Source organism: Sphaerodactylus townsendi, linkage group LG02, assembly GCF_021028975.2.
Source record: "Sphaerodactylus townsendi isolate TG3544 linkage group LG02, MPM_Stown_v2.3, whole genome shotgun sequence".
NCBI lineage: Eukaryota > Metazoa > Chordata > Lepidosauria > Squamata > Sphaerodactylidae > Sphaerodactylus > Sphaerodactylus townsendi.
Window position 1 is genome coordinate 22,658,358 of NC_059426.1, and position 24,333 is coordinate 22,682,690.

The following is a 24,333-nucleotide window of genomic DNA, read 5'->3' on the forward strand; positions in this document are numbered from 1 at the left end:
AACTTCCTATTATTTTTAGAAAAAGAATTTATTTTAAAGTGGAATCAAATTTTGTATTTCTTTTTCTTAGTCTTTTAAACACCCTTAAATCAAACACACGAGGGTAGAAATATGTTAGGCAGAAGGAAAGGCAAAAGACACGCGAGATGAAGAGTTACAAATTCTATCGAGAATCTACAAATGTTTTAGGTCATTGCTTGCTTGCATACATATATTTAAGCCATGTCTGAACTTTCTCACATTATTAAATAGCAAGCAAGAATAAAACACACTATAAACACTTGAAAAAGTCCAACAAAATCAGTCATAATTAACAAGATTAGACTCCAGTGCAAAACAAAAAAAAACAGTGATTTAAAAATCAAAGTACAGTATAGCAGATAAAGCTAAATGATTTTTTTAAAAATTAAAAGCATATGTGATACATCTATGTCAGTGTTTCCCAACCTTTTTGAGGTCAGGTTCCTTGACCTCACTCTTCATATCTCACGGTACCCCTGCCGCCACCCCCCACCTTCCCCTCCCATTGCCCCTGCTTGCCACACCCCCCACCTTCCCCTCCCAGGGTGAAGGGAAGCACTGGGGGGGGGGATGGCTGCTGACCTTGTGGCAGGCCCTGCCCCATGGGCCAGCTCCATGTCCTTGCTGGCGCCAGTGGGAGACACCACAAAAATGAGGGTGGTGGTGGTAGTGTTGCTGCGGTACCCCTGGGACATGCTCACGGCACCCCAGGGTACCAGGGAACCCTGGTTGAGAATGGTTGATCTATGTAATAACAGTGGATCTTAACTCTGTTTTCTGCTGGCAGAAAAATGACCAGGGAACCATAATGCATCAACTCAATAGAAAGGGGAGAAGTTGAAATGAAAATTACATGCCAAACGTCCAGGTAAATAAAAACTTTTTTTAACCTAGCACCTGGAGGTTAACAATGAAGGTGGCCAACAGAAGTGACAGGGGAAAGTCCCACAAAGGAGATAGCACCACTCCAGAAAATGTGCATCACTACCACCATTATAATTTTGTGGTGCAGGACCTCCAAAACAGTCACAGTTTTAACATGTGAACATTCACTGTTCCCAATACCAACAGGATACAATGTGAGCTTTAACAAAATTAAAAACAACTCTCTCTTCCCTGTTTCTCTGAATGCTGAGGCTGCACGATAACCTTTGTATTTAATGCTTTCTTGAGGCATTACTGTATCTAATTTCATCTATGGCAACTCAGATATGAACGCCTCGTAGCAGCTTTTACTGCAAGCAATTATACTGGTCAGTACACAGCAGTTACTAGATTGCTGCACTTATAAAGTGCATGCGGAAATAATCATAATGTATTCAAATAAAGAGCCCGAGTTCCATCCACTCTGGCCAACAATAATACTGCACTGGCTGCAGACCAAGGAATCCCATGTTTTGACTCGTATGTGTGTCCCAGAACAAATTTAGCATTCTGACTCCCAAGAGGGTATGTTTCTCTTCTCTGGTTCCCCCCTCATCCCCTCATCTCTCCTGACATTTCCCTGTTCACCTTCATGGACCGAATCCAGTCTAGAACAGTTTGTATCCCGTCACTGTGATCAGTAAAGCTTGCAGCCTCTGGCCTTAGAATCTTCTTCTACCAGAGGAAGTCCCTTTTCTATGGAAGGAAGCCTCCTTAGATGGAAGGAAGGCTTCAAACTTTGTGGAGTGGAGTGGTGAGATACAGGCTTGTATCTTTCTATACGATTTTGACATGAGAAATTATATCAACAGGGTCACTACCAGTCCTGGAGGGCAGAAGAATGCAAGAAGATGATGGGAGCTGGATGTGCTCCTTGTTATTTGTCAGGCCTTCCTTGCTGCCATCAAGTCAAAAGTGAATTCCACAGCCACTGGCAGGACTACTGGTCCTTGTGTTTCCCCCCATGCCCATGAAGGTGAATTCCAGTGGTACTCCCTGCTCCTGGCTTCCAGTTGTGCAGGAGATACCAAAAGAAATAGGCTTATCCTGTCCTCCCTCCCTGCCTTGTGTCATCTGGAACCTGCCAGAGCAGGGCTGGCATCAATATTCCCTTCAGGTGGGCCAGCTGCCGAGGCCCAAGGTGTCTGGCAGGGTCACTGCCAATGACCACATGCCTCCTCTGTTGCCCACTTGCCCTGCCCCCACCTGCTTGCTTTCAAGCATTCTGCCATCCATGCTTCCAGTGCACTGCCTATCATTGTCAGGGAATGGGCATGTGAGTAGTGCAGACATCTGTGAGGGCAGGTAGCAAGAGGGCTTTTGAGATAAGGTTGCAGCTCCAGACTGGTGTTTTGAGGCGGTGAGTGTGGACAAACGAGTTGGGGGAGAGAACTGAAAACTTTTGCAAATGCTTTGCAAACATTTTATGTTGGCTATATGGAAAGGGCCAATGGCATTGACTAACCACCTCTGCCTCTCACTTGCCTTGCAAGGCTCTTGCTAGGGCCACAAGTTGATAATACTTTTCACACACCCATATGACAGTTGAGGGGTCTGCAGGAAGGGGCCGTGTGCTAATTTAGGGTCATAGCCCTCTTCCCCAAGCTCCTTATCCTCTTTTGGGGATGGGGGCAATAACACGGATCCTACCTTGGTTCCTTGTCGAGAAAGGGGCTTCCACTGTTAGGTTGTAAAACAGCTCTGTAGTGTGTCTGGATTGAAAGCTTCCTTTGAAGAAGAAAAAAATGAGGCAAGTGAGGCCAAATTTCAAGGGTGGTGCGAATGCCCAAACCAGACTGGGCCATGCTTCATCCGGTGCAGGCAGGAAAATCTTAGCAAGCAAATTAATCTCCTATATCGTGACGTGCTTGGCCTCCTAGTGCCTGTTGTGTACACAGCCAAAGAGAGGCCGAGATTAAATCAGTTTGACAAATATTCCTATTTGCCATGGGTGAAAAAGGAAATCGGAGCTTAAAGGCCTTTATGGCTGTTTGCTCACAAGTTTACCGTGCAAACTGAGAACAGGACTGGTCAGCTTGCTGAGACCTGCCCCCCTCCCCCCACCCAGGCCCTGAGTGAGTCATCAGGCTTATGTCTAGTTTTGTAAGCTTGGAGAAGTCATTAGGTTAAATTTCAGAGTGTCTTTTTTCCATTGGCTGACGTCAAGACGATGAAATAAATGGAGGCTGCCCTACACGTTTATGTGCTTCCGGGGCTGGGAGGTAAATGCAAACGTTGGTAACCACAGGTTGGGAGATCATTTAAAACATAGTTGGACTGATTTACAATGTGCAAAACTGTGCTAAGGAATCAAGCGATTTTCTTCATGGCTGAAAGTGCCTGGGGTGCTATTGTGCTAGCTGTTCTGTGCAAATGAGACTATTGGCAGCGTTGGGTGGAATCCAGCCAACTGGAAGGCTAGAAGGAGTACCTTAGAGGGGAGCTCCGCCTTCCCAACATATGCCTCGTGTTTGGATTTATACCCTACTTCTCTCTCCTGTAAGGAGTCTCAAAGCAGCTTACAAACTCCTTCCCTTCCTCTCCCCACAAAAGACACCTTGTGTGCTCGGCCACCTTATTCGTTAGGCACTTTAGGTACAGTGCCTAGGGCTTATAAAAATGTTAGTGCCTACGAAAACAGGTTTACTGGAATAGGGAAGAAAAACAAAAATTCAAAATAAAGCTATTAGCAAAAAATTTTTGACTTTTGGTTTTTCACATATATGCCTATTTTGAGGTCCATAGAGGTCATCAGCTTTTTGGAACTGTGTCTGTCTGTCCTTAGTGATACATTGGGGTGAGGCAGGGAGTCAAATACAAGCATACCTAGGGCCTATAAAACCTTAATGCAGCCCTGCTTGTGAGGTCAATGGGGCTGAGAGAGTTCAGAGAGAACTGTGACTGGTCCAAGATCACCCATATGTAGGAGTGGGGAAACAAATCCAGTTCACCAGATAAGGATCTGCCACTCATGTGGAGGAGTGGGGAATCAAACCTGGTTCTCCAGATTACAGTCCACTGCTCCTAACCACTAGACCATGCTGTCTCTCAGGTCCCCTTGAGGAAACAGCAGCTTCAGTCGTGGATTCCATGGCTTTACATTCCTTCTGTTTTCTCCCCTCCCCCCAAGCACTAAGCACAGATCTACAGGAATCTCTCAGTCCAGTTCTGGCATCCCTACTTGTTGCTGACCTACATACCCATCCTTCTGTGGGAACAACATTGTTTTAGCTGGACTAACTGAGCAGGGATTTCTTTTTTTTTACTATGGTAGGGGAAGGTTTTTCTGCCTGCTTCATGTTGTTGCCATTGATGTAATGTAAATATACCAGGCCTTGTGACTGCTATTACTAGAGATGGTGGAAATAGCAAGGGTTGCTTATTCAGCCTAAGTTGGCAACCAAGATCAAATTAATTCATGCCATAGCCAGCATGGTGTAGTGGTTAAGAGCAGCAGACTGTAATTTGGAGAATTGGGTTTGATTCCCCACTCATTCACATGAAGCCCACTGGATCACTTTGAGCCAGTTACAGTTCTCTCAGAACTCTTGCAGTCCAGATGGAGGCAGGCAATGGCAAACCATCTCTGAATGTCTCTTGCCTTGAAAACTCTATGGGGTTGCCATAAGTCATCTGTCCCTTGACAGCACTGTACCCTACCACCAATACCATGTTAACTTAAAGTATATGCTGTTGCATAGTCACAAAGCCACGTGAAACACTTATAACATTTTGGAGAATCCATATGCTGGATTACTATTGTAATCTTAACTTCACCCTGATCTGAATGGTCGAGGCTAGCCTGACCTCATCAGATCTCAGAACCAGGGTCAGCCCTAATTAGTATTTGGATGTGAGACCACAAATAAATTCCGCATTCCCCAAGCAAAGAAAGACAATGGCAAACCATTGTTAGTCTTTGTTAGTCTCTTGCCTTGAAAACACTCCTGGGTTGGATGCAACTTTACAGGCACAATCTTCACTTCCTGGATTTTCTTATCCAGACAGGAAAATCTGGAACAGCACCGAACCATGTTTCACTTGTGCAGTAGTGAGGACCAACTTCAGTGGGCCATAGTGGAGCTGGCAAACATGCCTATGTCTGTCATCATTGGCCCTTTCCCCACTTACCTTAAGCCCCGCACTACTCTCCTCAAGTAGCGCGGGGTCCCGGGGCACTCCCCACTACAGGGGCAGCGACAGCGCAGCTGCCCCGACGCTGCCGCTCTCGCGCCCCCTCAGTCTGCGGCATCCCTGGCGCTCCTCAAAACGACGCCTTTTTATGACATGGGGACACCCAGGCGTGTGCCAGAGATGCCGCGCGCTGAGAGCAGTACACAGCAAAGGGTGGTCAAAGGTAAGTGGGGAAAGGGCCATTGTCACCATGGTCTGGGACAGATCCTGGAAATGCCTTCAGTACTTCCAGCTTCCAGTACTTCCAATGGACACTTCTTCCAGACCATCTTAGCAGCCAAAATGGGAACACATACAGGGAATCCTTATGATGATTCTGTGAGATAAGTGTTGACAGAATTCTATTATTCCCCTTTTACTAACAAAACAAACCAAGTTCTGTCCACATGTCCAAGGAGGATTACAAAATTAAACCCAGTTCAAAGTCCATTTTCCCTCTGTGGCTCTTAAGGAGCTTCATTCAGTGGATTAATGTTTAGAGCAGTCTGGGTGCTGAAATAAAATGGATGTCGCTATGTTTATATTTTCTTTTAGCCCAAGACTGCAACCTCCAGTCTTCTTGGACTGGGGATTCCCTTCTTTATAGAAATATTTACTCTTCCCAAAAGCAGTTTCGTTCTACCCTACTTCAGTGAAAGTGGCTGTTGAATCATTTCCTTAAAATTATAACCTCAAACCACTTAGTCAAGAGCAGCCTCTTTTATTGGTTTCTGAATAAATACAAATCAAGTGGTTTGAAGATACTTCCACAGCAATGGGCTTAGACCCACAAATCACACTTAAAATGAGAATTATTTCTACTTGACAGTTTTGGGAGAAAAGCCATACAGCCGCTGGTGAATACAAAGGCAGGAGACATCTTGCATTTAAGCTGTCGTTTTGCAGAATGGTAGAAAGTGTTTCTTAACACATCCTCAGAATAATTTCTTTATTTTTTGCTGAGGCCAAAATGATGATAATCTCCTGAGGTTCTCTCTCTGTCTCTCTTTCCACTTTGCTAAAATTATAGGGTATATTTCCAGGCAACTATCCAGTTGTGATGAAGATCCATTCCTTTCCAGGAGTGGCTATAAAGTGTGTGAATTTTCTGGCAGTGCTTTACGGCATTACAAAAAAACCCATCCCCCCTCTTTTCCATTTCTGGGTGAAACTGAGAGGGCTTCGTGTCGTTGTCCATTGGAGAAAAGAGTTTGCGGGATGTTCTGTTGGCACTCAGAATGGATGTTACAGACCAGTTCTTAGTCATTCCACATAAGCAGTTAGCCTGAAGAACACACTTCAGGTCAAATTCCTTGCTGTGGGAATGGTGCACGGGGAATTGAGAGGACTGCCTGAAAAGAATTAAGAAGAAACGACCTGAGGCTGAGGCAATAATAATCCTCAACCTCATGCTCATCTTGAGGTAACGTGACCTATTTGTGCTCTGATGGTCTAGTACAAATTCAGCTGCAAGAAGTGTACTGATATTCTGCCACATGGGGTTTTCAAGGCAAGAGTCCGACAGCAATGGTTTGCCACAGAGGTGGGATCCAGCAGGTTCTCACCAGTTCCCGAGAGTGGGTTACAAATGATTTGTGTGTGCCGAGAGGGGGTTACTAATTGGGTCTGCTTTTCCATTAGAAATTCCATTAGATCCAAAAATCATAAAGTCCTGTTGTTTCCTTATGTGGCTGGTTAGCGAAGGTAGAAAACGGGATAATTCTCCCTGTTGGGCTGTTTTAAAAACATGTTTTAGAAATATGGTAAAGTTCCTTGTTTAAGGAAAGTATCCTCCTTTTGATTTCTAGAAACAAAATTAAGTATTTGAAAGTATTAAGTGTTTGACAGGCAGTCAATTAGAGGAGAAGTAGTTGTTTCTGTTGGCAGTAGATGATAGGACTTGCTATAATGAGTTTAAATTATGGACAGAAAGATACCAGCTGGAAATTAGGAACTTTTTTTTTACAGTAGCAGAGAAATTATTAATGCCCCGCCCCTGGAATGCCCACCACCATGGGAACCTGTTACTAAAATTTTTGGATCCCACCACAGGTTTGCCATCACCTGGCTCTGTATGGCAGACCCAGTTTTCAATTGGTGGTCTCCCATCCAAATACTGACCATGTTTAGCTTCTGAGCTGTGACAAGATCAGGTTAATATGGGCTCCTAGGGCTGTTGCAAGAAGGTCTGGTTGCATTTTAATGGATAGGTGCTGTATTCATTCATTCATTCATTCATTCATTCATTCATTCATTCATTCATTCATTCATTCATTCATTTATTTTTTGTATTTGTATCCCGCCCTATACCCTTAGGGCTCAGGGTGGGTTACAACATAAACATTTACAATGGTATAATAATTAAAACTTTAAAACCAATATATAAAAGTAAACCAATACTAAAACAGATACTAAAACAGATGGCAGAAAACCGTCCTCTCCCCCTCCCCCCCTTCAGAGCTCCATCTAGAGTGGGAAATGGTCTTCAGGGAGTGGTAGGCTGGCTGGTTCAGCAGATTAGCCCTCCCTGGGGCATTTACCCTGGTGGATGGGGTGATCCTGCCGGTGTGCGGTTGCTGCCCCCACCCCCCCCGCGCGTGCACGCACTGGAATGATACTCTGAATGCTGTGCCAGCACCCTGTCATCATTGGTGTAGCAGGGGCAGGCTGGGGGAGGAGCTGACATCAGTTGATTCCCTGCTGGCCTTTGCTGACAGAACGGTGGCAGGTCACAATCCCCACTTAAGCCAGCTCTTTGGCTGGCATGAGTGCGGTGCAGCCCTTTGGGCCTTCTTGGTGGTGGCGGGGGACTTTTTGGCCTTCTCATGCCACTGTGAGACCTCTTTGGGAGTGGCAGCTGAGCGCAGCTGCTCTTGGATTGGGCTGCCCTTCATCCAATCATTTCGTAAGATTCTGCTAACCACTATTCCCACAGATGTCTTGTTTGTGCTGAGCGGAACTCATATGCTGGAAAGCTTAGTAACTGTTGCCAACCTCCTTCCAAACAGCTTGTGGTGCTCACCATTTTTTTAAAAAAAGTTTCACCACTGAGCAAGTCCTGTTTCTGCCCATCTTTCAACTCACCCACTGCAGATGGGTGTAGAAAAAGCAGGGCATTGGCAGAGGATCTGGACAGAATCTATATAAAAATCTTCCTTGTGTATAATTTGCTAGCACATCTGTGGAAAAACAACATCAAACTTTATGTAATAGTTTCCATAATACAGGAATCACATATGGTAGCATTGAATGAATCAGTCCCCCGGGTTTCCTGCCTGTTGTCCACTGGCCTGCTGAGAGCCAGCAGGATAATTTTTTTAAAGGGTGTCACCATGCCAATGGTGTGATATCACTTCTGGCAAATAACCGGAAATGATGTCACATCCCTGGCATGACATTGACATGATACTCTAGGATTTGGACAAAACTCTATGGTTTGGCATGACATCATTCCCTCACCACCATCACCCATTTCCAGCTGGTTGCCATCCAGTCCCCTACTGGCTTTTGAAGTGGTACAGTCCAGAATCTTAACCACACCAGTTTACTGCCTCATTGACTCCTGTTAACTGCAACAGAACTGACTGGGATTTCAGTATGTTGGGGAGCAATTTTGTACCAGCATGAAGCATTGCTGACTTGAAATGTGGCTTTTCATTCTGCCAGCAAACCCCAGCCTCATTTTCCTAACTCTAGCAGAGTCGCTCTGCTTTGTGTAGCTCAAGTCCCAGCAGCTGCAAACATCCCATTGTGTTTCGGCCAGCTGTGGGATACTAGACTGTGTGAGTGCCAAAAATTATGCACAACGGTTGAACATGCATAATTGGAGCCACACATCAGCCCCCAATAATTACAGCCATGTCCTGAGGAGAAGCCGGGCACGAGGACCAAAAGCAGCCGTCTCTGTTCATTTGCATCGAGCTCCACCAGCGGGACAAAAAAACTTTCTGAAAGCCCTTGCAGGGGATTGCTGAAACAGCTGGAAAACTTTTATTTTGAAGAAAGGGCAGCCTTCAAAAGAGAGCTTCCAAACGGTTTGCTTCCCAGAGAGAGGGAGACTCTGCTGAAGACTTTGACCAGCGTGTGTCAGAAGTGACTGAAGTCATCTGGCAAACTTTTTTTCCTCCCCTTTTGGTACCTGTCTTTGCACTTGGCAAAGTTTCCTGTTTTCCTTGCACCGCTGAAAGGATTCCAGCACACTTCTCCTGCTTCAATCAACTTGACTCCCAACCGCCTGTACAGCCTACATGCTCGGGGATTACTTAGACATTATGTGGGTCTTATGGCCCCAGTTTGTTCGACAGTCAGAGAGAGGGAGGGAGGTTTTCCCCAGCACCAAGAAAAAAAATCTTCTGTTCTGTCTGTTCTCTACAGTTCAGTAGCTAAGGACAAGTTTCCTGCTCCCAAATTTTCTCTGGAACTGTTTTCAGGAAAAAGCAATTACCCCTCCTCATTTAAATGGATGATTGTGTTACAATTAGGAAAAAGCATCTCCAAAGACCTATCTTTCGGTAAGTCATACCATCGTTCCTCTGGAGAAAACTATTCTGAGCTTTTGGCTTCCCCTCCTGCATCTCTTTTTGCTAACTTGGTTTTCAGATAGGAAAGCGAACAAGGGACTTTCCGACAGCAGAAGCTTAATTCACTGTGCCTGCCAGTGGTGTTTTTGCAAAGCTTTAGTAACTTTAGTGCAGGTTGGAGTAAACTTTCAGAGACTTTGGTGGAAGTTTAAAAAAACAAAAACAAGGAAGCGAGACAGGTCATCAACTTTCACTTGGGTTTTATGTGGGATTTTCATGTTTGCGAAAGGCACACAGAAACTGATTCCCAAAGTCCGGCAGTCTTCTGATCGCGTTCTGGAATGGGGCTTCAGATAACAGGGCAATTTTCATGCTTGCTTTAGTGGATTCTGTTGCATGCTGGAAATGATATATGGATGCATCTTTGCAAATGTAGAGCCATTTGGTATTCACATGCAATCACATTGCATTAAAAAACAACTTCTACTCAATCAGTATGACCCTATGTATGTTTGCTCAGTGTTAAGTGCCACTTAGTCTGATGGGACTTACTCCCAGTAAATATGGATAGGATTGCTGCCCAAATTTATAAAAATGCTGTCTTGGCAAAATACGTACGTACGTATGTTCGTACGTTCGTACTTACATACATACATACATCTGAACTATTTGAGAGCTGAGAGCTGTGATCTTACATGATCTTACATATAGTTGATGCTCAAAGCTCATTGAAGTCACTTAGATTTTTACCAGTTTACTACTTGGGAACTCAGAGTGGTCGGTTAGCTTCAAGCAAAAAACCGGACCAACAGATATTTGTATTCAGTCTCATTCAAACACTAGTATGTATTCTCAGTATATTCTGACCTATAAAATAATGAAAAAAGTCCATCAGATAGTAACTATATTTTTAAAATATGTACACTTTGTGAACGTTATGACCAACGTCCTTATGTCAAGGTTGAAGAATTCTGTTCTTTGCTCTATTCAAGCTTTTCATTTCGACTGAACGGCTTCACAAGTTTGTAATCCTTGTCCTGTGAGTAAGAAATCACGTGTGTGTGAAGTGCTGTCAAGGCACAGCAAATTTATAACGATCTGTTCAGTCAAGAGATTAATGGAGCTGATTTGCAATTCCTTGCCTGCACAATGAACAGCACCTCTGCTTCAGATGCAGGTTGGAGGAATAACATTATCTCTGTTGCTAGAAACCTATCCCAGTGGGGAGACTCTTGCCCCAGAGGTTAAATTTCCCACTGTTGAATCTCCAGAATTTGCTGCATTTGTAAAGCAGATCTGTGCCACCTTTAAAACTGCAGTCAGGGTATCTGTCATGCAAACATCAAAACCTACATTGCCTGGAATGTCAGTGCAAATTAAAGACAGTTTTATGCCACCGTGGAAACTATACTTGCACAGATCTGAAAAACTGAAATGTGCTTGTTGGGCTGTGCATTTAAGGTCCTGCTGCAGTGATATCAGTGGGTTTAGAGCATTTCTGCCCATCAAATTCAAGGACAGCCCTGCTCATTGAAGTCAATGGGCTTGGGATGTGTGCTGTTGGTCCCCTACGGACATGCTGAGTGTGAGCGACTTCTCACTGCAGTGAAGGCCAAAGCTTACTGTCATTTTACAACAAAGAGTCCCATAACCTGTTCAATGTTTGCAAATTGATTGTAGTAGGAACTCTCTTCAGTTGTTGTTTTTTAAATAGAACTGGATTTCTGTCCATTATCCCCAGTGGAACAAGCTGCAAATCCAGTGCCTGTAACACTACATTGGTTATATCTTTGTTCTAAACCAGGGGTAGGGAACCTGCGGCTCTCCAGATGTTCAGGAACTACAATTCCCATCAGCCCCTACCAGCATGGCCAATTGGCCATGCTGACAGAGGCTGCTGGGAATTGTAGTTCCTGAACATCTGGAGAGCCGCAGGTTCCCTACCCCTGTTCTAAACCTATTCCATGGGAATTAGCCACAGAGTAGGGATGCCAACCTCCAGGTAGGGTCTGTGCATCTCCCACAATTACAGCTCACCTCCAAACTACAGAAGTCAGTTCCTCTGAGAGAAATGGCTGGCTTGGCGAGGAGGGGGGGGGGGCTCGCATGGTGGTGTTGGTACCCGCTGTCGGTCCCTTTCCTCCCTAGGCTCCACCCCGAAATCTCCAGGAGTTTCTCAGTCTGGATCTGGCAACCCTACCCCTCTGTCCCCTGCTACTGGGACATGAGAAATCCCAGAGGAATCAGTGGGATTTATTTGTAATGAATGACCTGAAGATCAAAGCACAGGAGAAATAAACCTGAAGATTTCAGAGGATCGGACCTGATAGAATGTAGAGATTTTGATTTTAGCCACCAATAACATATGTGGGTGTGGCTAGTGTTTGCCTGGTTCTCAGATCTGTAGTTACACAACCCTAGTACTCTGCCTTTAGGAATGTTTTTCTGTGTAATGCTTAAGACACCCCAAAGCACACGATAATGTGGAACAGCATCATTCGTCTGTATCTGAACAAAATAACATCTGCTCATTTGGAGGCATCCAAAGCAAATTCATTTTCTACTTTTAAAAAGCAAAACAAAATGTAATGTTGCCTTTTCAGAAAGAATTATGATGTCCTCAAATAGCTTTTTCCCTTGTGTTCATGGAGGCCATTTAAAAATGTACTATAGACAGTTAGAAAGTTACAACTAGTTGTAATATTGTATATGTAGTTGTACATTAGTTGTACATCAGATACAAATTGCCACCCCAAGTGGAGTTAACACCTTTCTAAATCCATTGATGTCACTGGTTTTAGAATAGGATTGCAATGACAAAGTTGAGCACTTTAAGGCTGAAATCCTAAAGATACTTATCCAGGAGAAGGCTCCACCGAAAATCAAGTAGCAACCAACAATGACCCCAGCATGGGTTTTTCAAGGCAAGTGAACATTAAAGGTTTTTGACATTGCCTGCTGCAAAGTCTTCTTTTGTGGTCTCCCATCCAAGTGCCAGCCCTGTTTAGCTTCCAAGATGAGAAAAGATCAGGGTGCCAATACAGCTCCCCTCTGAAAACTTAGGGCCCCTCCACACTGTAGGATTCGACCTTAGTTCGACATAGGTCAGACCCGGGTACTCCGCACAGCCGTAGCGTTCGACTCGTGTCTGTCTCTGCTCCCCCCCCTCTCACCATCAAATTTTCGAGGCTTCGGGACTTTTGCAGAACCCAGGTTGCCGTCAAGCGAAGCGGCCGAGTAGTCAATGGGAGAATTTCTCGCCCTTGACTCTGCCAGCCAGCCAATCACAGTGCAGTATTTTGGCCACGCGCAGAACGGGAGACTCATGGCGGCGAAAAGCTCACCTTCAAAAAAAAACCCTTCTCGTTCATGAAGCAACAGCTCAGCTCTGCTCGTTCTGCTGCGACAGAGAAGGCTTCAGCGAAAAATGCAGATTCCCCGCCAGTTTGTGAGCAGGCAGGAATCGGCATCTGTGACATTGTCACAACGCATAGCTCCTATGTGGCAAAGCTTGCGAAAAAAGAGGCAGCGCTACATTAACACGCTTTCCATGCCAATAGAAGCAGCAGCCAATCAGGAATGAGGGCTTAAAGATGCGCGAAGGAGAGTAACCCCGCCTCTCTGAACTCCAGGTCGGAGAGACAACCCGGCTAAGCTGTCGCTGAGGAATAATAATAGAAGAAGTCGAGGCTCAGGTAGCGATTTCCACGCAGCGAACCGCAGAGACACGAAGTCAACCCTAGAGTTACTTGCCTCTGCTGTCTTGGAAAAGCGCCTGGATAGTGAAATCATAGAGTGCTGGAAACCAATAATTCAGGGTGCTTTTTACTGATGTCAGGTCAGGGTTTCCTTAATGAGCACACCAGTACAGGCCAGCAGCTTGGGTTTGCGCTCTGAACTAAAGTTCGGACAGTACTGGACTACACTATTACCCTCCACCCTTCAGTGGATTCAAGCTCCAGGTAAGGAAATATGAATTTCTGGTGCACTGCAGAGGAAGATGTTGGTGATTTGCATGCATGTTGCCACAGTGAGGAAAACTAGCGACCACTTGTAACGTATGCCATATTTTGAAGGCCTCCTTCCATTTAAAATGCTTTCCTTGGGTTGCTAACATACCTGGAAGATATTTGTCACATCAGTTTAATAGAAGCTTAATAAGTAGGCTTTCACAGCCAGATTCAACTGGCTGTTATGGGTTTTCTGGGCTGTAAAGAAAAAGAGTTTGGATTTATACCCCTGCCCTCTTTCTTTCCTGTAAGGAGACTCAAGGGGGCTTACAAACTCTGAGTCCTTTCCCTTCCTCTCCATGGAACAAACACCTTGTGAGCAGTAGGTGGGGCTGACAGAATTCTGAGAGAACTATGGCTAGCCCAAGGTCACCCAGCAGGCTTCATGTGTAGGAGCAGAGAAACAAATCCAGTTCACCAGATAAGAGCCCATCCACCACTCATGTGGAGGAATGGGGAATCAAACCCAGTTCTGCAAACTAGAACCCACCTGTACTTAACCACTACCGCGCTTTAACCAATACACTGTGTGGTCATGGCTCCATTACACTGTAAGGTTTTGCTCTGTAACATTTAACTTAACATTTAACTCGCATCTGTGGTCAGTATCCCCAGAGGCATGTCACAATAAGATGTGTTTCTCTCCAGAAAGGAGATGCCACCCATAGATGTGGATGAAACGTTAAGAGCAAAAACTACCAGACCATGGTCACAAAGCCCAGAAAATCCACAACAGCAAGTAGGAAGGATGACAGTAGTGATTTTTGAAAAGTTTATTTACATCTAATAACAAGAGCAATTAGAACAGTTAATAGCTAACTAGAAGCTCTCAGTCTTAACTCTCTCCCGTCTCAGTTCCAACTGCTTTTCCGGGGTTTCTGAACTCCGCCCATCAACTGAAATTCATCACAGTCAATAAGCAGAAATGGGCGATGAAGCTTTTCATGTAATGGAGGAAAATAACATGACGTGGTAAATAACATTCCGTTAAGTTTCTTTTAAAGGACAGGATGGTCTTCTCCAGGCCTGTTGGCAACCCTCCTTTGCTCCACTCCCTTCTCCGTTTGCGTGCATTATTCTTTATGGATGGTCTGGGTTTATTTATTTATTCATTAAAATGTTCATACTCTACCTTTCCCTTTTGTTCAAAGCAGCACATCTGTTTGTCTGTCTCCTCTCATGGTCCTGTCTGTTCTTTGTCTTTCAAGTTTTATCCCCCACATCTCTAGAGAACTTAGGGCTCTTCTCCCCTTTTCTGCTTGATTACCATAACAACCCTAGGCGGCCGGTTTGGCTGAAAGAGTATGATTTTCCTGTGTTCAGTGAGCTTCATGGCTGACTTGGGTTTTGAATCCAGATTTCCGCAGTTCTAGACTAACACTGCTGCATATTAAGTCATGAAAGTTAGCAAGGGTTTTCAGAAAAGGGAGGGGGTGGAAAAAAACACAATTTGAAATGGGGCCACGCGGAAGGTATTTTGTATACCTGGAAAATACACATGCACTGTAGACACAGAAATATCAATAGTGGACAGTAAAGCAGAGGTAGACAGGAAAACTGCCTTGTTTTGGCATCAGAAAGCAATTCAGCTTTATTTAAACACCTGTCTTAACTGTTCCACTTCAAGGTGGAAGGTAGGTTGATCCCCACAGGTATGTTGAGGGTAAACCAGTTGTAAATAGAGTGGGATTTGAAGAGGGTTTGTAAGGTAGGAAAGGGGGGGAAGTTCTGACTTGGGTTTTGACTGTTCTCTCTGCATATGTTTTGACAGAACATCATTAGTAGCAGTGAAGCACAAAAATTGTCATGCATCAGATGTTCCATTGTGCACCTGTATGGGTTGAATTTCCAAAACGTCTTTTGATAGCCAACAGTGCTATGCTGATGTGGCTAAATTTGTTTGACTTTGTTGCTTTTTCGAAAGGCATTTGATGGGGTCAGAACAGATGTCACAAGACCTATGAATGAATCCCAGGTTCTTTGGTTATTTTTAAAGGGCAATATCTGACTTTCATCCTGTCCTTCATCCAAGGAGCTCAGGACAAGCACATGGTTCTCAGTATGTTATCCTCATGACTTTCCTGTGAGGTATGTTAGGCTGAGAGGATATCTGACCCAACATTGCCTAGAATTCTTTACAGCTGTGTGGAAATCTGAATCTGGGCCTCAGAGATCTTAAGCCAATGCTCTAGTCCAGGGGTAGGGAACCTACGGCTCTCCAGATGTTCAGGAACTACAATTCCCATCAGCCCCTACCAGCATGTAGCCCAATTGGCCATGCTGACGAAGAACTTACTGCTGGGAACTGGTTCTAATTTTAGGCTTATCTGGAAAACAGGAAGTCTATTCTAAGCTCTATTCCATAGGGTGTTAGCCACAGAGCGGGGATGCCAGCCTCCAGGTAGGGCCGGGATGGCCATCTCCCACAGTGGCAGCTCACCTCCGAACTACAGAAGTCAGTTCATCACGGAAATGAAAACTGCTTAGGAGGCTCTATGTGTGTGTTACCCGCGTAAGTCCGCCTGCCTCCCTGGAAACCACCCGAAATCTCCAGGAGTTTCTCAGTCACGGATCTGGCAACCCTACCCCCCCTCAATGTCCTCTTCTACTGGGACATGAGAAATCAGAGAGAAATCAGGTGGGATTTTATTTGTAATGAATGACCCTGAAGATCAAGAAGCGCAGGAAAATAAACCTGAGAGGCTTCAGAGGATGGGACCTGATAGAATGTAGAGATTTTGGTTTTAATTTGGCCTGGCAACATATGTGGGTGTGGCTATTCAGTTCTCCTAGATCTGTATGCCACTTGAATTTTACAGCCTCAGTACTCTGCCTTTGGGAATGTTTTTCTGTGAAATGCTTAAAAGTACTTTAAAGCACTGCGATATTAATGTGAACAGCATCATTGGTGTATCTAGACAAAACGCATCTGCCATAAATTTTGCTGGAGGCATCCAAAGCTAGAATTCGTACTGCTTTTTTAAAAGCCAACCAGAAATGTAAATGATGCCTTTTCAGAAAAGAATTATGATGTCCTCAAATAAGCTTTTTCATACATGTGTTCATGGAGGCCATTTAAAGCCATGTGCTATGGAGCAGTTAGAAAGTTACAACTAGTTGCTAATATTATTGTATATGGTTGTACATTAGTTGCTGCATCGAATACAATTTTTTGAAGTGGAGTTAACACTTTCTAAAATCCCATTGATAATGCTGGTTTTAGAATAGGATTACCAATAAACAAAGGATTGAGCACTTTTAAGGCTGAAATCCTAAAGGTACCATCCAGGAGAAGGCTCCGCGAGAAATCGAGGTAGCAATAACAGCGGCCAACCCCAGCGTAAGGTTTTGAAACAGAGTGTTGAACATTCAGGGAGTTTTGACGTGCAGCTGCCAAGAATAACTGCCTTTTGTGAATTATATCCCCATCCAAGTGCCAATACCTGTTTAGCTTCCAAGATGAGAAAGATCAGGGTGCCAATACGAAGCTCCCTCTGGCGAAACTTAGGGCCCTCCCGCACTGTAGGATTACGACGCGGTTCGACGCATGGATTCGAACCGGGTACTCCGCGCAGCCCGTAGCGTTAGAAGGCTTCGTGTCTCTGCTCCCCCCCCCCTCTCACCATCAAATTTTCGAGGCATTTCGACTTTTTGCGAACCCAGGTTTGCACTCAAGCGAGCTTGGTAGTGGTGGGCTTCTGGCGCTTGACTCTGCCAATAGCTGAAATGCAGTGCGGTATTTTGGCCCGCAGCGCCCAGAGCAGAGAATCATGGCTGGCCAGCTCACCTTCAGAAACAAACCCTTCTAGTTCATGAAGCAGCAGCTCAGCTCTGCGCCAGGTTCTGCTTTCGCGACAGAGAGGCTTCCTTGAAAATACGAATTCCATACGCCAGTTTGGCGACAGGCGAGGAAGTAGGCACTTTGTGACATTGTCACAACATAGCTCCTGTATTGCAAGAGCGAAAAAGTTGCAGCGCTTTACACGTTTCCATATAGAACAACAATGTCGGGAATGAGGCGAAGCGAAGATCACGAGGGGGTAACCCGCCCCTCTGAACTCCGTTAGGAGAGACAACCAGGCTGCTGTCGCGGAATAATAGAAGAGTCGAGAGCTCAGGTAATGATTTCATAGGGCCGCGAGTCAACCCTAAGGTTGCCTCTGCTGTCTTGAGGAAAGCCCTAAAGTGAGAATCGCCGGAAGACGCTGGAAACCAATGAATTCAGGAATTGCTTTTTTCACCTGATGTCAGGTCCTTTCCTGGGTTTCGCCAGCTGAGAACGCCGGTACAAAGGCAGCCAGCTTGGGTTTGCGCTCTGAACTAAAGTTCGGACAGTATGGACTACACTATTACCGCCTCCACCCTTCAGTTGGATTCAAAGCTCCAGGTAGGGAAATAGCGTTTTCACGGTGCACGGCAGAGGGATTATGTTGGTGATTTGCATGCATGTTGCCACGAGTGGTAGGGAAAACTAGCGACCACACTTGCTAGCGGTATACCTGCGGGCATATTTTGTAAATGCTTTCCTTCCATTTAAATAACTTTCTTTAGGTTGCTAACATACACGGAAAGATATTTGTCATCAGTTTAAGCCAGCTATCAGTAGACTTTCTGGCCGAATTCAGCACTGGCTGTTATGGGTTTTCTGGGCTGTAAAGAAAAAGAGTTTGGATTTATACCCCTGCCCTCTTTCTTTCCTGTAAGGAGACTCAAGGGGGCTTACAAACTCTGAGTCCTTTCCCTTCCTCTCCATGGAACAAACACCTTGTGAGCAGTAGGTGGGGCTGACAGAATTCTGAGGGGGCTATAGCTAAGGTCACCCAGATCACTGGCAGGCTTTTCGTAGTGTAGGAGCAGAGAAACAAATCCACGGTTCACCAGATAGAAGCCCATCCACCACTCATGTAACGGAGGAATGGGGAATCAAACCCAGTTCTGCAAACTAGAACCCACCTGTACTTAACCACTACACCACGCTGGCTCCATCACACTGTGTGGTCATGGTCTGGTAGGTTTTGCTCTTAACATTTAACTCGCATCTGTGGTCAGTATCCCCAGAGGCATGTCACAATAAGATGTGTTTCTCTCCAGAAAGGAGATGCCACCCATAGATGTGGATGAAACGTTAAGAGCAAAAACTACCAGACCATGGTCACAAAGCCCAGAAAATCCACAACAGCAAGTAGGAAGGATGACAGTAGTGATTTTTGAAAAGTTTATTTACATCTAATAACAAAACGAATTGAGAACAGTTAATATAGCTAACTAGAAGCTCTCAGTCTTAACTCTCCTCCACGTCCTCAGTTCCAACTGCTTTCCGAGGGTTTCTGAACTAAGCCCATCAACTGGAAATTCATCACAGATCAATAAGCAGAAGTAAATGGGCGATGCAAGAAGCTTTTCATGTAATGGAGGGAAAATAACATGGCGTGGTAAATAACGAACTTCCGTTAAAGTTTCTTTTAAAAGGACAGGATGGTCTTCTCAGGCCTGTTGGCGGCTTATCCTTTGCCTCCTTGCTCCACTCCTTCTCCGTTTAAATTGCATTATTATTCTTTATGGATGGTCTGGGTTTATTTATTTATTCTATTCAAAATGTTCATACTCTACCTTTTCCACTTTTGTTTCCAAAAGCCAGCACATCTGTTTAAGTCGCATGTCTCCTCATGGTCCTGTCTGTTCTTCCAATGTCTTTTTCAAGTTTTGCATCCCACCATCTCTAGATAACTTAGGGCTCTTCTCCCCTTTTCTTGCTTGATTACCATAACAACCCTAGGCGGACGGTTTTGGCTGAAAAGAGTATGATTTTTCTACATAATGTTCAGTGAGCCTTCATGGCTGACTGACTTGGGTTTGAATCCAGATTTCCGCATGATTCTAAGAACTAACTTACTGCTGCACTCATATTAAGTCATGAAGAGTTAAGCAGGGTTTTCAGAAAGGGAGGGGTGGAAAAAAAAAAAAAACACAATTTAGAAATGGAAGGCCACGCGGAAGGTATTTTGTATATGCCTGGAAAATACACATGCACTAATATAGACACCAGAAATATCCAATAGTGGACAGTAAAAGCAGAGGTAGACAAGGAAAACTGCCCTTGTTTTGGCATCAGAAAGCAATTCCAGCTTTATTTAAACACTACTGTCTTAACTTTGTTCCACTTCAAGAGGTGGAAGAATGGGAGTTGATCCCCACAGGTATGTTCGAGGGGTAAAACCAGTTGTATGAAGCAGGGGTAGGATTTGAAGAAGGGTTTGCATACCCAGGATTATAGAGGGAAAGGGGAAGTTCTGACTTGGGTTTTGACTGTTCTCTCTGCATATGTTTTGACAGAACATCATTAGTAGCAGTGAAGCACAAAAATTGTCATGCATCAGATGTTCCATTGTGCACCTGTATGGGTTGAATTTCCAAAACGTCTTTTGATAGCCAACAGTGCTATGCTGATGTGGCTAAATTTGTTTGACTTTGTTGCTTTTTCGAAAGGCATTTGATGGGGTCAGAACAGATGTCACAAGACCTATGAATGAATCCCAGGTTCTTTGGTTATTTTTAAAGGGCAATATCTGACTTTCATCCTGTCCTTCATCCAAGGAGCTCAGGACAAGCACATGGTTCTCAGTATGTTATCCTCATGACTTTCCTGTGAGGTATGTTAGGCTGAGAGGATATCTGACCCAACATTGCCTAGAATTCTTTACAGCTGTGTGGAAATCTGAATCTGGGCCTCAGAGATCTTAAGCCAATGCTCTAGTCCAGGGGTAGGGAACCTACGGCTCTCCAGATGTTCAGGAACTACAATTCCCATCAGCCCCTACCAGCATGTGCCATTGCCCAGTGTGAGGCAGGAACTTACTGATGGGGTATTAATTCAGGCTATGGCCTGGGCACCCTGGGACTCTATGAGTCTAACCTCTGCAGTACATTTGTGCTTAGACAGGGGGCGAGAGGGAAGAGAGATGCCAGTGGAGGGGTCTCATGGTGGGCCAAAGAGGGGAGAGTCCCCTGATCCCCCAAAACCTGGAACCAGCCATGAACATAGCTATTCCTCGACAAAGATTGTTAGCCCTGGAAGAGAGAATAAAGCTTTGTCTTGAAGAGGATTTTTCCAGGTAGGGCATCTTTCTTGATGTGTTTCCATTAGACCTTCTCACCCATACATCACTGCTCTGTGGGGACACTTGTGTTTGCCTGGGCATCAAAGAGGTTAGTACAAGGAAAGCTTAATAGTCACCCACTGCCCCGACAACCTGTGTCCCATTCAGATTGTCCAAAAGAGTAGGAAACCACAAGAGAGCAATAAGGGTCGGCACTGAAGGCAGTGGGGAGTGCCGTGCCGATCCCGATAGAGCTCCAAAAATATGGTTCCACTGACTTGTCCTTCAGCATACTTTATTTAATTCTTTAAAAAGTTTTGTCCTTTTATGTACATTTGAAAAAGTTAATCATGGAAAAAGTGACACAAGCTGTCTAGTCACCTAAGAATAATTATGTTAAATTTTGAAAGTCAGGAAAGCTATAAATATGGACAAAAGAGGGACTCGAATACTTCTAAACTCATGCCAGTTGGGGACCCTACTCTCAAATTGCAACCTATGGGAAAACCCCCGATAATGACTTGTAAATAAAGCTTTGTTCTCTCTCTCTCTCTCTCTCTCTCTCTCTCTCTCTCTCTCTCTCTCTCTGTGTGTGTGTGTGTGTGTGTGTGTGTGTGTGTGTGTGTACGTATGTACACTGGGTCTACTGTAAGTTTAGAATTTTTCCCAAATCTTCGGATTTAAATCATTTAGTCCAGCCAGGCTATTGCATTAAAACTGACATTTAATAGCAGAACACACTGCTAGGATCTGTGAAATGCCAAGTTAGTACACATTATATATGCCGACTCTATTCTGATTGGAAAGAGATATGGGACTCTGGATTGTCTGCCTTAACAGAGAAAGAAAGCAAAACAGAATTAAAGCAACAGGGTAGTGCTCAAGAAACATTTGAAACATCTCTACCAGATTAATACTGCTAAAAAACCTTTTTATTCAGAATCGAGGGAAAAGGGAGATACTAAAACTGGGTATCTTCAATTGCTGCACATTTTTAACAAATGTAATATTTTTAAAAGAATATAAAATGCCTTCCATTACCTCATCTAATTATTTTGAAATGATGTGCTATGAAACACCATTTGCTAGGAAACATTATGAGATAATTCAAAGTCAAAGAGAATAGCATCAAACCCCCAAACGGTAGTCTGAAGTAGTGATGACTGATCTCTGGGATGGTTTCAAAAGGTAAATCCATGAGATGCCTCTGTGGCTATTAGACATAATTGTCAAATAGGGCCTTGATGTTCACAGGCGGTATGTATCTGAATATCAATTGCTGTGACCTCCATGATCGTTTCACTGGGAATTTTCTGGGAACATCTGTTTATCCTTTTGGATTAGACGGACAATTGGTCTTATCCGGCAAAGTACTTTCTTATATTCAAGAACATTTATTGATATGCTGTTCAATGGAGCTCTGATTCTAAGGAAAGGACATGATTGTATCCTACAGCTGCTTTCTGCCGAGTGAGGGATACCATTCCAGTGGGATGAGAGCCAATGGCTGGTTGTCGTGATTAGCATACATGAAGTTAAGATGTAGGAGACCCAAGTTTGGAACCCTTATTCTGCCGTGAGCGTTTGCTGGGTGTGTCTGAGCCAGACACACACGTCCAGCCTAACCTATCTCACAGAGTTGTTGTGAAGCTAGAACAGAGGAGAATGATGGAGGATGTTTGGGGTCTCTGTTGGGCATCAATGAATTTAATAAATGAATAGACCTTACGCCACTTAGTAAAAAGGAGTCTTCAGGTCCAGTCCAAAGTGAAAGGATTCAGATGGACTCCCTCACCCCTTGCCTGCTTTGAAGTTTGGTTCTGAATGATAGTTGATTTATGTTGAACTGTGTTTAAGATAGTTCATGCTGCCTTTCCAGTGACTTGGTAAAAGTAGATGACAATAAAATAGATAAAACAATTAAAAACAATGACACAAATAATAATAAAAGAGAGCCAGCGTGGTGTAGTGGTTAAGAGCACGTGGATTCTAATCTGGAGAACCGGGTTTGATTCCCTACTCCTCCACCTGAGTAGCAGAGGCTTATCAGGTGAACTAGATGTGTTTCCCTACTCCTACATTCCTGCTGGGTGACCTTAGGCTAGTCACAGTTCTTCGGAACTCCCCATCTACCTCACAAGGTGTCTGTTATGGGGAAAGGAAGGGAAAGGAGCTTGTAAGCCACCTTGAGTCTCCTTGCAGGAGAGAAAGGTGGGATATAAATCCAAACTCAACAACAACGGCTTTTATTGGCAAACAGAAACAAAATACTACAGAACAGATATTTATAATAAAGAAAAATTGCAAGTGAGAATACGATTAGAAATTACTGATCTCAAGAATGAAATGTGCAACATTCTCACAAAAAAGTACATCAGAACTATTCGGGAGACATGAAATTTTATAACTGTTTATATATACTGTTGCCATTGGGAACAATGCAAAAAATGGAGTTCATATGTTTCATCTGTATCTTGTCATATTTGGGGCATACAAAGAGTGGTCAAGTGTTTCGACAGTAACCAAATCACAAGAACAGAACCTTTTAGAACGTTCCACATTTTTGTATCTCCCATCCAAAAGAGCTGATGGTGACACATTACATCGTGCAGTAGCCAAGGTTCTCCTCTGGGTGGGGTTAATCAAGATGCACAGATATGCTGCCATAACTCACATGGAATTAATAATGTGGTAGGGGAACAAGTTGTCTTAGCTGCAAGGATCGAGTTATGAAAGTCAAGATCCAAGAGTCTGTTCTTGACTAACCTGCAAGCTTCCTTATTCGTAAACATGAGAAGTGATTCCCAAGGCAAGCCAATTGCTTTAATCTTGCTGAGAATCAGAGTATACCACTCTGAAACAAAGTGCTCCAATAACAGAGAGGAAATATAGCTATTAGAACCTCTTGAAAGTGTATATGCAGCCAAAATGTTACGGCCCTCATCCATGCCAAAGTTTCAAGAGTAGTTTGGCCCATCTCTATGCACAGCACAGAGTAAGGCACACATCTAGAGAGCCCCATTAGTTGCCAAAGAAACTTGGAATGTAATATATTAAGTGATTTATTTATTGCCAGAATCCAGATGGAGAAGTCAAACAATAACAGGGAACCAATCCTAGCCCCAAAAACCTTCAGGACAGCAGGAATGTATTAGTTACTTTTGCTATAGAAAAAGCGATTTATTGTCGTAATGTTGGTATGTGCAGAAGTAATTACTGCTTGTCGCAGTGAGAGCCATGACAAATTATATCTAAAGCCGTTTATTACGCGGCCCATCTGACGGCCTGGGGCGGTAAGCCCCAGGCGCCCGTTCTACAAGCGCCAGCTGCTGCAGCGCGCGGCAGCGGCGGAACTGAAATCGCAACTTCCCCTCCCGCAGGAAGGCCTCAGGCATAAACAACTTTAACCCTTTAAAGTTTGTTGTTGGGGAAGGGAAGCGTCTTCCTGGCAGCGATGCGAACGGCGCGCGAAACTATTCCCCCTCCTCCCTCCACTTACCGTGTCCTTCTGCGATGATGATGCGTCTGCGGTATTAGCGGCCCGCCCTGTCCTCGACCTCCAGAAGTCCGGAGGGCAGCGAACTGCTG

The 24,333-nt window shown here is 44.3% G+C and overlaps 1 protein-coding gene across 2 annotated transcripts in view; it reads left to right on the plus strand.

Annotated features, from left to right (window-relative positions):
- Positions 1-24,333, plus strand: part of PDE1A (phosphodiesterase 1A) — a 199,894-nt gene that overhangs the window by 56,782 nt on the left and 118,779 nt on the right. The window contains exon 1 of one of the 2 annotated variants that reach the window (XM_048485394.1): positions 9,014-9,629. The exons of the other annotated variant lie outside the window; for it this stretch is intronic. Coding sequence (XP_048341351.1) covers positions 9,577-9,629 — 53 coding nt within the window. The 5' untranslated portion in view covers positions 9,014-9,576. Of the gene's footprint in view, positions 1-9,013; positions 9,630-24,333 lie in introns of those variants that run through there. 2 annotated transcript variants of the gene reach the window in all.